The sequence below is a fragment of the Diadema setosum genome, chromosome 1, assembly GCF_964275005.1.
Source record: "Diadema setosum chromosome 1, eeDiaSeto1, whole genome shotgun sequence".
Taxonomy (NCBI): Eukaryota; Metazoa; Echinodermata; class Echinoidea; order Diadematoida; family Diadematidae; genus Diadema; species Diadema setosum.
In genome coordinates this window covers 27,260,497-27,278,441 of record NC_092685.1, presented here as the reverse complement: position 1 = coordinate 27,278,441, position 17,945 = coordinate 27,260,497, and the positions used below count along the sequence as shown (strand labels likewise).

The 17,945-nt window shown below is 40.2% G+C and overlaps 1 protein-coding gene across 2 annotated transcripts in view; it reads left to right on the top strand.

Moving 5' to 3' along the window:
- The window catches only part of LOC140229175 (homeobox protein Meis1-like), a 171,416-nt gene that overhangs the window by 12,129 nt on the left and 141,342 nt on the right, over positions 1 to 17,945 (top strand). For both annotated transcript variants that reach the window (XM_072309451.1, XM_072309444.1), the window contains exon 6: positions 8,721 to 8,897. In XM_072309451.1, coding sequence (XP_072165552.1) covers positions 8,721 to 8,897 — 177 coding nt within the window. The remainder of the gene's footprint in view (positions 1 to 8,720; positions 8,898 to 17,945) is intronic.

Below are 17,945 nucleotides of genomic sequence, written 5' to 3'. Positions count from 1 at the left end.
TAGAAATTGTGAAGATTTTTGCATCCCTTACATGATTGAGAAAAAATATAAAATTGTATTTACGGTTTGTGATGCCATCTTGAAGGTGTAAGTGTCTTGTGTGTGTGTGTGTGTGTGTGTGTGTGTGTGTGTGTGTGTGTGTTTGTTTAATAAATTTATTGGCCACCCAGCAAGCACTAGCATGGTTTAAAGGCATAATTTACCTTTTGCAGATGAAACAAAAACCCAGCATTAGTGCTTTAAAATAGTTCCAAAATTTGAGTTTGGGATAGAAACAACCACTGTAAAAATTTAATCCGTATAATCAATTGTTAAATACACAACATGTGAACAATAGTTGTAATAAAAATGTTGCCAGACTAAACCGTCTACAGTTACGGTTTAATGAGAAAGATATGGATACCTCCTTATATTTTAGGCTTTATTGCAAAAAAATTATGTGGTAGGATGTTTTGTGATACAACAGACCTACACATATATGCATCAAATGTGATATCTTGAACATTTTTTAAATCACTGTTCCCAAAGGTATACAGGACGTTTAAGTGTTATTGCACAATGCAAATATATAAACTGACTGGATTACTAATTTCTTTTGAATTTCCTATATAGCAGTTATGATATTTTCAGCTTTGATATTTTCAAAGAAAAAGAATAAGTACTGTACACTCCATTTATCTTGAAGAAGAGATCTTGTTCAATGATATTTTAACACCAACATCTTCTGGTATAGTCTTTTGATGTAGTGCTATGATATTTGATGCACTGTGCTACAGCATATTTATCTAAATCTAGTCATTCATTTTTTTTTGTGTGTCTGTAATGTATGTCAGGTTTATACATTTGTCAGAAACCCCCATTTTCACTATTGTCTTTTTTTTTTATGAATTCAGATAACATGTCGTTGTCTGCCTGGCAGAAGGGCCTCAAGGCTTGCATGATGTAAACTGGGTAGAGCCCTTCTGCCAGGCAGTCGATCGGTTGATACGTATTTTCAGCTTCCCCCAAGAAATAAAGAAGAAGAAGAACAAAAAAAGAAGCAATTTGGTTCACAGATTCAAAGATATTGAACTTTTTGAATAGTCGGAGCAATGTCAGAATGGGAGCCTATTGACAGCCCTTGTTTCCACCCACGAGGTCCTCCAAAACAGTCTTCTTGTGAAAATCTATTCTCTGGCCCAGATAGGATTAGAGTCCCATAGATGTCTTGAAAATTGACTTGTGTGAATAGAATGTTTACCAGCCTGAAGGTACTAGCCATGTGCTTATAAATGTGGTACATAGTCACAACACAGCTGTGGAGTGTCCACAGCCTACTTTTGATGACTGTTCCAGAAATAGTGTATGGCATTTTCTCTGTGTCCTCCCGGGTCAAAATGCCAATTTTAAGGTACTGGGTAGTCAATAGCAAGACTGAAAAGTTGCGTTATATATTCTAACATCAGCTGAAGTCAATCTAATGCATATTTTGCTTATGAAGATGGAATAAGATAAATACACTCAAAGGAATATATGTGTATCTTTTCCAACATTCATTCATTTCATATTTAAAGGAGTATAAGCCCATATGAATATGTATTCTTTTATATTCATATAAGCTGGCTTGACTTAAAGTATTTCATATCACCAATGACAACAAAAGTTTGGAGGTTTTGATCTTGATGTCACATCTGATGCAGAATGAATCGGGGCTTATATCCAGTTGAGGTAGTACAGAGTAAAAAGCTACAATATATTTTCTCTGTCTATTTGTCTGTATCTCTCTCAGTGTCACTTTTCTCCTGTCTCTGACCGTGGTCCTTCTTGACCCCCCCCCTCACCCTCACTCCCCCCCCCCCCTCTTACAAATGACGTTGAAGTCTTTGACCTGACAAAAATTCTGCATGCATGCATGCATGGACGTAGCAGGGAGCAATCTTGCTTGCTCGTCCCAATCATGGGCTAAGTGGCACAACACATCAGCTCGCCCTCTTGCTCCCCTCTCCCCTGCTGCAACATGTCCTGATGAGGAGCAGATATATGTGTAGTTCGCCCCATACCTGACTGTGTGACATGCAGATGGTACGCGTGCACGTGTGCTCCTGGTGCTAAGACAGAAAACATGGCCGTAGTGTTTCTGTAGCAGAGAATATATATGTGCCCACCTCGTGCAAATCGCTTTCAATCGCTGGGAGCGCCCGATACGCTCTGGAGAGAAAAGAGGGGGAGAGTGAAGGTGGGGGGTGGGGGGGGGGGGAGAACAGGGGAAAGACAGAGAGAGACAGAGAGAGAGAGAGACTAAGAAGTGAGACTGAGTGGGTCCCCTACTGAAGTAATACACGCAGCAGCTTTCTCACCTAATGCAACTGTGCGACTGCCTACCTGTGTGGGACTATGCAGAGCATGGTGGAATTGATTGATACAGAACGAGTTGGTGAGAGATAGATAGATGGGGAGAGATGGAAAAAAAAAGCAAAGGAAAAGAAGAAGAAGAAGAAGAAGAAGAAGGAGAAGGAGGAGGAGGATGGGGTACAAGGAAGGGGAATGACTACTAGTATGTAGTCATGTTGGTGGAGAACGTAGAGATTTTTTTTTTTAATTTTTAAGATTGATGTTTTGTTTGTGAAATTGAGCAGCAGCTAAAGTTCGAATGCAAACACTCAATATGGGACTACTCAGGAACGGTATTGATTGATAGGGCCTGCATTAGACGCAGAGCTGCCTACACATATTTATACATATGTAATATACACACACACACACAAAATGATCACTTCATTTCTTTCACAGCGTGCTTTTATTAGCATGTAGCATACCTGTGTACACACAATGGTATGTGGTACTAGCAATGATGTTGTCATTAGTGGTAATGCAAATTCTGATTGAACATTAATTAACCAGGACTACGCGGGTGCAAATCGAGCAGACGCCCTTGCTTCTACTACAGCACCATAGATATAATTCATTCCAGCATCAATTTGATAATCCTATACCTGTAGTGGAGTTTAGATGTTATTTTCCCTGTTGATATGTACTTTATCATTAATCATGAATAGCACTTGTGCTGAGCAAAGGATAGATTTTGATTTTAACTTTAAGGTAAAAAGTCACTTAGGACGCATGTGGAAAAAAATATGGACGAGGATAATGGCCTTACTGGCTTAAAAAGGCAAAGTAGTTTGACTCCTGTCTTTGTCCATTTGTTTTTTCGTGTAAGATAATTGAGTAAAGTTTACATTTTGTCTTGGGTAGCTAGCTGAATACTGTAAAACCAGAAATGTTTGCATGCATTTTAATCCCACCCATAAGATTTGTGAAATTAAAATGCATGTGAAAGTTCTTGTCTCCACTATGATGCATTGAATGCCAGTGGCAATTCATGAAAAGAAGGCCATTGGCTCCAGTTCCATGAAAATTTCATGCAATGATATTTTGTTGCTGGTCAATGCAGGCAGATGCAACCAGTTTTGTTTGGGTGGTTGGGAGGGTGGGGATGGGAAACCTATCACTAGAAAGTGAGTGATTACTTGCCCTATGATTAAGGCAATGGCATGTTGCATGTTTCTTTGCGTTGGAATGAAATGGAAAATAGCCGGATGCTTTACAGAGTCGGGGGCTCCTGAAGAGACCCGCATATCGTATATTATAGTCAAAACTTCTATTGATCGACGCTGGTGTGTGCAACTAAATGGCCGTCTTTGACTTCGCCAACAATGCAGAGTAATCACACGGGGGATCATTTTTCCCCCCGCCGCGACAAAAGGCCGGCCCATATTTTGTGCGTTCATTTCTCTCCCTAGTTCTCCTCCTTTCATTCATATCTGGTGGCACTGTCTGTGTCGGGGCATAGGAAGGGTACCGTCAGTGAGGGGCGCGAAGTTAGTTGGGTTTGCTGCGGCAGCCCATCCCTCCAAAGCTAAAGCTGGTTATACTGTGATTGTCGGTGACCTGTCAAGGCAACCCCTGGTGAAATGGCAAGAGAGAGAGAGAGAAAGAGAAGAAAGGGGGGGGGGGGGGGGCAACGGAGAGAAAGGGGGCAAGATAGTCACAATGACTGACTTATTGGGGTGATGTGATATGACAGACCTTTCAGTGCCAGTGTCAATGACTCTAGCCTGACAATGGCTGTTGCGTTGTTCCCCTACTGGTTCCGAGCCATTCAGGGTTTAACCCCTCTTTCAAAGAAGAGAAAAAAATTGTGCTCTTTTTTTCAAGATAATGATCAAAATACTGTGGATTCTTTTGATTTCTGTACCATAGTTCTTGCCATCTTTGCTTTCATTTTTCTTTTCTTTTTTTTTTTGTCATGGAGGTCGAAGATCTATTTATTTTGTATTTCATTTTCTTGTATGTCAAAGAAGCGAACAGTTACAATACTTTGTGGTTACGGGAGGAGTGGGTTAAAGAAGAGGGACTTGAAAAAAGAGTTACAAAGAAAACCATTCAATCATCTGTATATTATGCCCAAGTTGGCTGTGCGCTCATCATTCGAACAGCGTTATTGAACAGTTGAAACAAACAAAAAAGTCTTTCCAACGACAACACCAACAACAACAGTAGCAGAATTCATTGGCCGTGCCCAGCTTATGCCCACTGCTGCGCTTTTGCAGGCCGTGCACACGTATATATCATGTACTTCATTGTGATTTTCTGGATCATTTGCGCTTTGGCGCTTATCATAATGGGACAGCATAGTTGATATTATTCCCCTCCCCCCCCCCCTTCTTCCCACAACCCCTCTTTATTCCTGGCTCTCCTGAACACATTGTGTTTGTGCATACATGTGTGGTTTTGTGGCTGCTTGAGAGTTTCCTTTCTGCTCATAATTCCTAGCGTCAAATAACCCGATCCTCCTGTTGCGACCAACCATCCATCCAGCCCAGGAAAAGGATCTCTTGCGCACGCTTTTTCTGGGAATGGCCACGTATAGAATGTGCAATGCGATCGTTAGCTTTTGGAATCAGAAGGGCATTGAAGAGTGGCATGTGCACTGGCTCTAATGCCCTTTTGATTCTCACACTTTGGAGGTGTAAATGTAGAGGCAAATGACCGAACTCTTAACTGCGAGAGAGAAATTGGGGGGGGGGGGGGGGGTTGGAAGAGATCAGAGCAGAGTTTACCTAACTGTGTGTGTTAAAATAGGTCAATGAGAAAGGTATCAGTGTTGTACTATGGAGCAGAATTCTTGCAGTCGAGACAATGGTGGTGTCAAAGAGAAAATAAATTTATGGCAGGAGGATGTACAGGAGGAAAAACTCTTGACACCATTAACTACTGCAATCTATTGAAAAAAAAAAAGACAGAGAGAAAAAAAAAATCTCATTGCTTTACAGAAAATTCCCTGACAGCCTAGCTCAGGCCAACTAAAGCTTAGGTCACCCAAGGATGTATTTAATAATCAGTGCTACTGTATCAGGTTGTAAATCCATGTGCAAATAGGAAAGATACACCTCTGTCAATATAACGTGGCTGCTTATTCAGGCCAGGTTTAGGGTGGAGGGATAATCGCCAGTGTACATAGAGCCAAGGTGTGAATGACTGGACATGCAATGCTGGTCCTCAGACGGGGGTCTGTGTTAGTGCTGTGCAAACATGACTGGTGTTGCTATTATTGCAAGTGTGCAACCACCTTGCACACTTTCTCTCTCTTTTCTTTCTCTCTCTCTCTCTCTTTACACTCACACGCACCCACCTACCCACACACACATGCATACATCTATACTGGTACTCACATAGTATCTCATGTGTATTGTTAATGTCACATTACGTGGGGACAAAAAAAAAAAAAAACAGTTCCATCTTATAGGCTGTAGTTACTTAATCTCAGTTGACTTTTCATGTAGTGGTATTATAAAAAAAGGAGAAGAAGAGGAAGAAAGGCATAGTTGAAAATGGGATTCGATTTGATTTCCGTCTAGCGGCCAGCAGGGTCCATTTCAAAGCCGGTTATATGGGACCCCAAGTGTGTTGAGCAGCCAGCTTTTCCATGCCTGCTCCATGCCACCTTAGGAAGAGCTCCCAGACCCCTAAGAGTGGGGGAATCTATTATCTGACAAATCGCCAGAGTCTAGACACTAGACGCGGTGTTTTGAATGGTCATAATGAGACCCATTCAGGCCCGCTTCGGCTCTTTTTTCTGCAGCAAATTGTTTGCTTTTGAGGTCAGTGCTTAGCTGTAGCTGGACAGGAGGGGGTGATATTGTCCAGTCCTTTATTGGAGCCCCCTAACCCCTGCCCCTTTATTCCCCTAATCTGTTTGGACCAGCGCAATTCAAGTGATGTTAGGATGCAGCATGAAGGAGTTGACAAAAAAGAAAAAAAAAAAGGAGGAGAAAGAAGGCGAGAAAGAGGAGGAAGATACATTACTGTCCTGTGGTATTAAAGCTCCTGGCTGGCTTGAATGCACGCCCCTCTGACAAACAATTGCCACTAAGATACAGATGTGCTTTGTGCGAGGGGATGATGTTGCCTTTCAGACTCCGGCCGGGGACAAATGATGAGGTTCTTGACAACTGAATGGATCCCAGGTATCAAATTGATCAATGTGAGGAGGGGAGTAGACCTATTCATCGGACGCTGCACCAGAAGAAAGCGGGAAGACATGCATAAAATAGGTCCAGCAGACAATGGGGGGGAAAGAGTTGTCTTTTGCTATCAGGAGGCTGAAAAAGATCTCAGACAGTAACTTGTAAATCGTAGCATGAAAGAGGGTGGGGGGGGGGACACTGCTTGATTGTTTTTTGTTTGTTTGTTTGTATGTTTTTTCTTCTTGGTTTTGTTTTATTTGATCTGTTGTAAGGAACATCATTCGTTTGTTACAGGATGTAAGCAATGTTTAAGAGTGCTTACCCCACTCTCCCCACCTCCCAGTTCCCTTCTCTGACCAGAAGTCTTTGGGACTGGCCCCGATTTAGGCTGCGGTCAGTTAGCCAACCTTCTATTTTTACTAGGCCTGCATTGGATGTGAGCCGCAACAGACCCACACGACAAGCATTCCAGACTCCTCTGCACGGCATCATTGAGAGCACTTTGCAGATGTGCCGCGCAGCACGAAAGCCAGATGCAAAACAGAACTTGTCGTTATGATGTAAAAGCAATGATGATGATATTCACAGCAAAAGGGCAAAACCATACGGCAGATTTATCACGAGGTATACTCCATGCCCTGGGTGGCTGAGATACTTGTATGTCAAAATGATTAATTGTGGATTCAGTATTCAAGAGAAGAGATCGATGATAAATGTAACTCTCGCTTTCCCTTTGTACCTATATCATATATTTCTTCTTTTTTTTTGGTGAGAAAATTTTCTTTGTGAGAAAATTCAGAAAGTAGAAGGAGGGTTAAGCAGGCAGAGAGAAAGTAATTGTGTAGATCTGTTTCATTCTTAGCACTTTTCTGTGTATTAGATGCCATCTGAAGCCTTTCAGTTGAAGGCCACACACTTTTAAAGTGCTCTATTGCCATACTGATGCCATAATCCTAATGACAATGTGAGTGGGCAAGAGTTACGCCTCGCTAGGGCAGATTATATGCCATTTTTTTAAGAAGGCACACAAGCAGTGAGCAGGCTCACCAGGCCTGGACACGAGCAGTGGCCAGGTGACCCGGGGCCACTTAAAATTGATGTTGGGTCACCAAATATTTCAAAAAGGCTATCTTTTGGTTTCTCAATGGGGCAGCTAATATTCAAAATAACTTTTTTTAATAGCTATTTCCTCTTACTTCAGTCCACTACATTTCTTTGCTTTTTTTCAGGCCATCAAAACTTCAAATTCGTAGATTTTAGCGGTCTGAACAGGCCAATAGAGAAGGAAACTAGTGCATGCAATGTAATGTGTATTTTTTGCAGTCACAACGAGATACATACTCGTCCTGATTTACTACTACGGTTAGTCTAGTGAGAGTGGGAAATGATTGATTCATCACGATGCAGAATCTGAGGATGAGCTCTTGGAATAGAAACCTTTCTCTTTCTCTCTCTCTCTCTCTCCTAGTCATATGTCAGTAGACACAGCCATGTTACTCTCATAATTTGTATAAATGTGCCATGGTTACTCTAAAGAAGACTTACGTCCTTGTGAGAATAGTCACTCTGACTTGTGAGCAGATGTATCATTTTATACATTGAATGGAAATTACAATGGGGAAAAAAATGAATATGCACTTAATGTTTCTGTCATAGCATAATGTAAACTCCCAGCACTATATGAAAGTACATAGGCTTTGACATAAGCGGTGGCCTGGGGTTCAAAAAAAATTGGTGTTGGACCACCAATTTTTTTTGTGGCCCTGAGACATTACTAATGTTTTGGTGGCCCAACCGGGTAACCAGGATTCAAAATGTATTTTTGCTTTTGCTTATATTTCAGGCTACTACATATCTTTTTTGGGCCACAAAAATTTCAGATTTACAGAATTCAGTTGCCTGAACAGGCCACAAGACAAAAAGTTTAGTGTTGAGCCCTGGTGCCCCAAAGTTTGTTTGTTTTGTTTTTTAATTAACATGAATATGTAGCCTTCTATTCCTGCATCCAAAATTTGAATTATTCAAATCGCATGAATAGTCTTTCAAAACTATGAAATAATCTCTCTCTCTCTCTCTTTTTGCTATCAGTCTTGAATCTACTCTTGTTGCTGTAATGTTCTCAACAGTAAAAGTTCTGATATTGCAGCAGTTTGAACCGATAACCGTACAACCAAGGCTCCCTCATCCTTTTCCCTTTCGTTCCTCCCTCCTCAGGTGCATGAATTATGCGACAATTTCTGCCACCGGTATATCAACTGTTTAAAGGGAAAGATGCCCATAGACCTTGTTATAGAGGACAGGGAGGGGATCGGCTCGGTGAAGCAAGGGGCTGCCTCACCGACCGAGGTTGGTTCGGACAACCACAGCGAATCCAGGAGCCCGATGGATCAGGTAAGAATTACGTTCTTCTCATTGCAGTATTTAGTAATCTTAGACGGTCTCTCATGTTGCATTCACACGACATTTCTTATCTTAAAGATGAACTCAATGTTCTAAACTTTGATGATTAGCGTTTAGTTTCAAACTGTGATGCATGTCTACATGACACGTAAGCTGTAAGTTTAAACTTTCAAGGAGGACTCCCACTCCATTACTAAACCAGAGAACCAGAACAAAGGCTTACATTTGTAAGTGATCGTGACACCTCAACAATACAATCGTGTATACAACAAGGACTAGAGGTTGACCTGGAAGTATTTAAAGGGGAAATGGGATTCACAGAGAGGTCACACTAACTTTCAATTCATTTACTATCTTGTCCACGCGCTGCTACAATATGAGTCGAGACCCCCTGCGGTTCGTGGGTAGAGCGTACTGAGTAAACCCTAAGATGTCTTGCAGTCCTTATCATTGACTAATCATAAGCGTGCTAAACTTTGAGTGCGTCCATGCCGTGCTTAACCACAAGCTAATCATCAAAGTTTAAAACTTTGACGTAATCTTCGTGATTGGAAATGTCGTGTGAACCCAGCTGATGTGTGTGCATGGAACTCTCAATGATTTCTTACATAATATTATGCAAGAATGAGTCCATCATGTGCTGAGATAAAATCAAGCATCATATAGGACTCGGAGAAACAAGCGGGAGCAAAAGTTTTTTTAAAAGGGGAGATAAGCAATAGCAAACACAGGCAAATAATGGATATTTTGCTTGATGTCATCATCCCGTCTCCCTCAGGAATGATAGTCGGGAATGACTTTAATGGCTAGGAAGATGATTATTATCACAGCCAGTCACTTAGAAGGAGAGTGACAATGCTATTAACACAATGTCATCGATGACCCGATATACACCGACATTGTAGTTGTATAGATTTTGATCATTCGGTCATGATGCCGACGATGCCGACGAGGCAAGCGCCATGGAGCTGCGAAGCTAGTGCCTGATCTCCACAATCTGCGGGCTCGCAGTGCGCATGATGTCCGCACACGATCCATCCAAGATCGTGCATGTAATGCTCATATCTGTAGTCAACATCCTTTTCAAGGTTTTCTTCACTCAGCCAAGAATTGTGTGGCAGATCTTGTGATTTTTTTTTTTTTTTTTGGGGGGGGGGTGGGGTAACAAGCTGGTATTCTACAATCACAGTTTACAACTTCACACCATGCATTGTTTAAGGATTTGGGGGATGGGATTACGACATTATCAATCTGGACAACAGCCAATATTTTGTGGTATTGTTAGAAAATTATCTGTTTGTACAAAATGTCATGGAATGAGCATTCGGTAAACAGGAATTCTTAGAATGAATGTAGAGTTCAATCCAAGCTTGTTTGTGTTCATTCAAGGGGGGGGGGGGGTAATGTATGTATCACTACTCCCTCAAACTTGTTGATGTGTGGTGTAAATATTCATACCTCCAACCCAACCTTATATTAGCAGGAAGCATTAGAAATGTTCGTCGTGGCATACGATACTTGTTTGCTTGCCGCAGCACACTTCCGCCTGCTCAGGATGCTTTGATATCGTGACATTATCCTTATTTTTATTTTCCTCTTATTTTGTGGCAATTGTCTAATGAATAAATACATTGTCATTCCTATGGGATAATGCATAAAAATCAATCGATGCTACTTACTATATTCCTTATTCATATATTCCTGAAGTGTGAAATGTTCATGCATTCATCAACAGATCACATGATTTGCATCTTCCCTGAAAAAGATCTTTATTTTGATTTGAACTTCGTGTTGATCTGGGCAGCTGATGCTAATTTCTTCCGTACCTGTTTCATACTAGTGTTACTAAATAGATGTAGGGTTCACTGCAGGCACAATATTTGTTTGTTTGTTTTTTTCCCTTTAGCTCTTGCACCCTTTGTTTATATGATTTCGTCTCTATTTTGTAAGTTAATGTAAATGATGGAATGGGTTTTCACTTCCTAAAACATCACTTTTGGCTATATGTGCATATGTGCAACACTCAGAATCGAATTTATGACTTGTCAGTCATGTGTTCACTTTATAAGTGGAGGTGTATAGTCATAACCGACACTTCCAATTATGCGCGTGCTGACAGCCATTGTATGGGGTAATTTCTTGCATTTTTTTTCTTCTTTGGTATAAGAGGGTAGAACTTTTGAAGGTGTCGTCATCTGTCACAGCGAGACTTTGACAAAGTTTGGTCAGGGTAATATCGTTCAACACGAACCTGTCACTGGTTGACAGGTATTGCTACCAAAAATGCCGTGATATGGAGGATAGTCTTTTGTTTGATTTCGCTCTTACCCTCCTCTCTTTTCTTTAATGCTGGGTTGAAAGTAATATGAAATCAAACACAGTACTCACAGCTCCTCGCTCCCCCCTCCCCCCTCGTAACAGGAAGATGTAATTTTGAAATGATGACCGCGCCTTCTCGCCTGTCAAACCCTAATGTAATGTCAACATTCATGTTACTTTGCAGTATCAAAATTTGATTCAGTCCCTTTTGTTGACATAGGCGTCCTCAAATGATGCCTGTGTGATGATTGCCAGGAACACTGATGCCTTTTTTTTTTTTTTGGTTAGTTGGTTGGTTGGTTGTCTTTGAGCCACTTTAAGTGGACCTCCAAAGACTTGTTTCTATTGGTTGAAGTTCCAATAATGAGCTTAGTTTAGAATTAAGTGCCTTCTCTTATTTCATTTTTAGGTGTTTGGTTGTCAATGCATGTGCATATGTGTGTTAATGTGTTTTATGTGTTTGTGCTGAAATCGTGTACTTCAAGACGTCTCTTCTCTACTTTGCCTTTATCCAACCTTCTTACATAGTCTTACACAGTACTTCTTCCTCAGCAAATTATGGTAGTTGCATACTCATAAACTTAACAAAAAATATTGAAATAATGAAATGTTTGAACTCTCTGTGATATTTTGATTGTGCCACTATTGCTCAGTATGGCTTATAGGAATGCAAGGATCATGACTACAAAAGGAGGAGTTTGGTGATGTGATCCACAATATAGTTACAAATAATTTTTTTTTTTGAGGTGCATTTGTTTTGAAATGTTAAAAAAAAAGAGGAAACAGTACTTCAGTGTCATTTTACCATTTTGAGGATTTTGTTATGCTAAATATATTTTCCATCTTTGCAAGATATGCAGGATCACATTGGAAACCATTAAATATAAAGGGATCACTCTATAACTTTTGATGATATTAATCATGAGTATGATAATAATAAAATCAATATCTAGACATTTGAACTAAGGGTTAATTGATTTTGTCGTTACTGTGCTGCTGCTGCTGCTGATGGCATGATCAACTGGATTTAAAGCAGCAGTCGGGACAAGTTTGAATCGGCAAAAAATATGCATTGAATTGTACACCCTAGGACATCATCTACTTTCATGTTATTCCCCCCCCCCCCCCCATTTGCAAATAGAATACATCTGTATATGCCTGGTATATGCAAACTAAAAAAAAGTCTTTATACCACTAACATCTATTTTAGTGGTATAAAGATTATTATATCGACGATGTAGGAGAAAAAGGGAGAAAGCAGAATAATACCACAGAGTAATGGAGAAATGACACGTCATTGTAATGTATAGTATCATGGGCAGAGGCTATGCCTTCCCACTTAGGATAGAAGGTTCCCCCCCCCATGTTTATTCACAAATAGAAATTAGCTCACTTTTTTGAGAGCATCATCATTCAAAAGTAACATGAGTCCACATTTAGTGACTACTTTATTTACCCAAAGGTATTTGCACAGACACCAATGTAATCAGATCAAGTTCACACTTTGCTGAATTTTGAATATAAATATATATATTTTTTTTATATATATTTCCTGTGATATACCCTGCAAGGCAATTATATTAATGCCAAATTGCTCACCATCACCAAACTGTAAATGATAAGTGAAGTGTTTGGATTGCTTTTGGCATTGGCAAAACACTTCACTGTTCAGTGTCATGAGTAGTATAAAGATATAGTTGTGAAATACTGTGCTTCCGCTGGCGTACACGTGTACATGTCTGTACATTTTGCCTGGTATGGTTTTATACAATGCTTTATAAAACTAACTTTTGTGCATTGATTATTTTTTTTTTGGTCATTTATATTCATTATTAATATTATTATATTTTCTCATATGATTCTTTCAATTCCATGTTTTGTTTTTCCTCACTTAAAAAAAAAAACAACCCAAGAAATCTCAAGGGGATAAAAAAAAAAAAACAACCATGCAAATCAAACAACTCAAAAAGAGATGTCTCAATCAAGCAGTTTGTCAGTGTGTTTCAGACATATCTGTTTTGAATCAATGGAAGCCACATGTTGTTCTGTTTCAGCATGCAAAGATGAGGGACAAGCTGTTCAAAAGTCAATAAAAAAAAAAAAAATCAGAACACATTTTTTTATATGCATGTGATATTGAGCTTCTCATGTGTGGCACAAGCTTTAAACTGTATGTTTTCTGACAGGGAAACCATACAACCATGTTCTAATAAAAGTATTTACTTGCACCACAGTCATTTCATTTCTCAGACCACCGGACAGCTCCTAATTGGGAACCTTTATATATCATCGTTTTTTGAAATTTACAATATTTTGTATTTTCCTTGTTGTTTTTTTCTTGAAAGTTGGTTTACTGTAGCATATTTATAAGATATGATTCAACAGTAATTAATGGTTGTCAGACTTCTCATCTTGATCCAACTCTTCTTCATCCTCTTCCACACTATTTTTTTTTCTTCCTGTGAGGTTTTCTACCTTTTGTCCATTTATAGTCTTTGATTAAGACTGTCACATTTTGCATGAACACGTATGCAACAGACGGAAGCGTAGGTACGTGATATATTCTGTAATATAATTACTTTAAGGTCTTTAACTGCTTTATAAATGAAGCATGGATATGTGAAATATTGTAGGTGCCCTACTTGGAAATATCATTAATCACAAGTGAATGACATGATGAAATTCAAATTTCCAGAGCAAAGCAAATTCAAGGTGACATGTGCAATAATGCAACATTTGCAAATCAAATGACCTAGTTATTTTTCAGTGAATTAAAACTTTTCATCATCATGTCATTGCTATAGATTAAAAAAAAAAAAGATGGAAATGGTGAGGGAATTTCAAAAACAAATGCTAAAAGATTCTTAACAGTGATATGTTATATTTCATTTTGTATTCATTTGTGTATTTTTCTATGAAAGCATCAAATATGCGAGGTTGTTGGACCCTTCTCTCCTCCCATTTTCTGTCCGGTAAATTAATTTTCATTCTATCTTATGATTAAAGTCTGTCAAATTATTTTCTTTTTTATATCATGTCATTTTGATAGTATTCTATAAGCAATAATAATTGAGTGTTGTCTTTGCTGGAATGAGCATGATAGGTGTTTTCTTGTCACTAGTGCAGAAGAAAAGAAAATCGTCCTGTGAATTTATGTTTTACAACATTTCTATGACATAATTCTTTATAGGCTAATAGGTAGAAGTTATGCAATTAAAGTAATTTTTGCTTTGACACTCATTGTTGGTGCTAGGCTTTTCAGGGCTTACTACTGACCTTTCGTGCATGGCTGATAAACCATGTTGGTCCTCTCCAGCAGCCTGTAAAAAGAGACTAGCTAGAGAAAGAGTAGCATTCAGGTAACAATAGGGCATCATGAGGCATATGAGTTATTGTGTGACTTGAGTGAATGCGCCCCCCTTCCAACTTATAGGTGGGGAGTGATCATGCCAATAGAAAGGGGGTTAACAAAAAAGAAAGGTAGACACAAGGGGAGTCAGTAGAATGCCTCATTCATACCTGGTATCTAACCCCCCTTTACAAGAGATACCAATGTAAATGACCCATTTTCTGCTCCACAAAGCCCCCCTTTTCCATCATTGTCCATTCCTTGAGCTATGAAAACCAGGTATTTTTATTGATGGCAACTGCTTACAAAAAGTAGTAGGACTTCATAATGAAGAAAGGAGAGGGGGAAAAAAGAACATAGCAGGAGGGTGCAATAGAGGTCAGAGATGTAGAAAGCAACAGAGGTACTGTAGCAACGAAGAGAGTGGCGAAGTGCATTAACAGCATTAATAGGTCTGACGTAGTTCGTCTCTTGACGTCTGTCTAATTACTGAGGCACGATGTCTTGTTCTGTTCGTTCAAGAAACAAGAGGTTTGCACATTTCCACTACTGCTTGCATCCTTTCCACTCGCAGCCATCTCCCTATTCGACCCCCAACCCTGGTAGAAAAAAAAATGGGGAAGAAAATGTATGAGAATTGTCAACTAGAGTGAGTGAGATGGAGTTTGCATTGGATCACCACTGCATTACGTAGGGATGTCGAAAAAAAAAGGACCTTGTCAACTTTTTCTTGGGCAAAGGGGTAATCAATCTTCTTCTCAACCCATGTAGAATGATTTGGGAGTTTCCAAGTTGGCCAAACCGCGGATGGATGAGAATGGGTGAAAGGTACAGTGAGATTGTCTGAGGTTTGGAAATAGGAAAGTGGGGGGGGGGGGGGGGGGAGGGGAGTGGATGCGCATGTCAGAGATCTAGAGGGAGAATGATACCATAAAAGATGACAGCTTTAAGTTTGGATGAAAGCTCTGGTGCTCTGATCCTCGCCCCCCTTGTTCATCACGATGCACCTCCGAGCCAAATTGAGAAAACGGAGCACGAACATAATGTCTCTTGATGCGGTGAGGAGATAGAGCCACGAGAGGAGAATGGGGGGCTATATTCATGCGTCTCAATTTAGAGGTTCTTTGACAGGCTCGGCCATTCTTAAGCCACCGATGTGTGCAAATGATATAGGGAAGAATCCCGTCTCATTAATTTGATTTGAAGAGAAAGAAAGAGGGCTGCTTTGTGCTGGGCTGACAGTTATAGTTTTCTGGAGGCTTAGTGAAGCAGAGCGGAGGATTGGGGGGACTTAGAAAAGGGTTTACCCCTCCCCTTCCCTACTCAAGCAGAAGAAAGGGGAAGGGGGGGGGGGAATGTTGTCGACATGACCAACAAAATACCCCCATGGTGTGAGTTACGACTTGTCTCATCCTATTGAAGACGAATCCAGTCTTTGGCAGAAGCATCTAGCCAACACCAGAATGCTGGACTGTTCCTGTGTCACTTGCCCGAGTTGAAGATGAATGATCACTTTTTGACTTAATCCTTCAAAACTGTGGATATGATTCATCCATCTGCATCCATGCGAGAAAGCTATACGGATGCCCGTTGTACTTTCTGTGGCACCCCGCCCTCTAAAAACCACTTGCTATTTGCACCGAAAAAACAAATAGTTCACCCATTTGTCAATGGAAGAAAGCCCAATCCATATTCCTCCATCAGATCAAGTTGGTGAGCTTCCATAACCAGGAGTATGAGCACAAACACTGATTCTAAATAAATATATCAAGGCAGAGAAGTGCCTTCTTAGCGATTGTTTGAAGATCCTCAATGCATATTTTATTTGTAGAGTTCATTACCCACAAATGAGTCTATTGTCTCCCCCCCCCCTCCCAATTCAGTCTCTGAAATTTAAAAAAAAAAAAAACAAACAAACAGGGCACAAACCACTACAATATTTTAGAGAACATGTTGCACACAAAACTATTGATTACAAATAATTGTTGTTCATGCCCTGATAAAAGTTCTGAATATATCATTATCAGTGTGCAGAGTTCCATAATTATAATGTAGGCCTATGTGGCCAGTTTATCAACTGTAAGAAGACGTGATAATTTGTTGAGATACCACAAGATGGCAGTAATTTTCTATATACTGGTATTTGATACATGATACATTTATGCATATAATTATTCTTCCCATAAGCAAAAGGAATGAATGCCATACTTGCAACCAACATTATACGAGGCATCAGTTTCTCCACATGTAGGCCTACTCATCTTCACATGGAGGATGTGAGAGGCAGTGTTTCATTGAGCACCAGTTTTTTTCACTTGTTTTTCACTTGTTGATGATGACTGAAACTTTGCCAAAATGCAAATCATTTAGCAATCTAATGTGACAGTGACACAGACAGACAGAGAGAGAAAGGGGGAATTATTTCAAAATGAAAAGCATCTGCAGTGAAACGTTGAAGTTGCGGGAGAGCAGTGCAAGGTATGTCCCTGTATAGCTTGTGTTATGGAGTGCTAAACCAGTAGGGTCAGAGGTCAAGGAGAGTTACAGGGGTCAGTAACCTCCAGCAGAATGTGACCCCATCGACAAAATAACATGGCGAAGAACTGCTCCGGCTTTTGCAACTTTCATCAGGAGAGCGAAGAGGAGGGGCAGGGAGAGAGTGGAGGGGTTTAGTCTAACAAAAACCAAACAACTTGCTTGTGTTGCTCCTTGGTTGGTGTGTGCAGCGATCAACCCCATTCCGTGCAAGTGAACAACAAACCCCACTTGTGCAATCCAGGAGTATTGTAGTTCTACCAACACATCTATGCTTCATAAGGTGGATTCTATATGGAGGAGCGGTGGAATATGTCACAATGTTAACAGATTTCTCAATACTTCTCTATCCTGTATTACCAGCGGAGGTCACAATCACTAAGTCGTACTTCCACAAACTTTTGCACAGAAATTGTAACAAACAAGCACACATTCCTGTCGAGTAGAATACAAACTTCATTGCTGCCAAAGTCACGAGGGAAAACTCAATAACAGTTTTAACATCATACCACAGTCAGTGGAATCCTTTGTGACTGACATTCTTCATTCCATTTTGAATACATTTTTCACAAATATGCGAATGCCTCCCCCAACTGGGTGCATGTCTGCAAGAGGGGAAACGTGTACTGAGTCTGTGAAAGAGACTAACAAGGAATGTCCAGGCCCTCATTGTTAGTTCCAAGGTCGGTGAGGTCATCTGGGCAAACCAAATTAGGCGATGACCTTTGGTGTTTGGAATGTCAGCTGTGGGTTAGGGAGAAGTGAAAATGGAGCGGGGAGGAGAAAAAAAAAATGGAAAGAAAGAAAGGAAGCTGGTGGTAATGTTACATGTTACC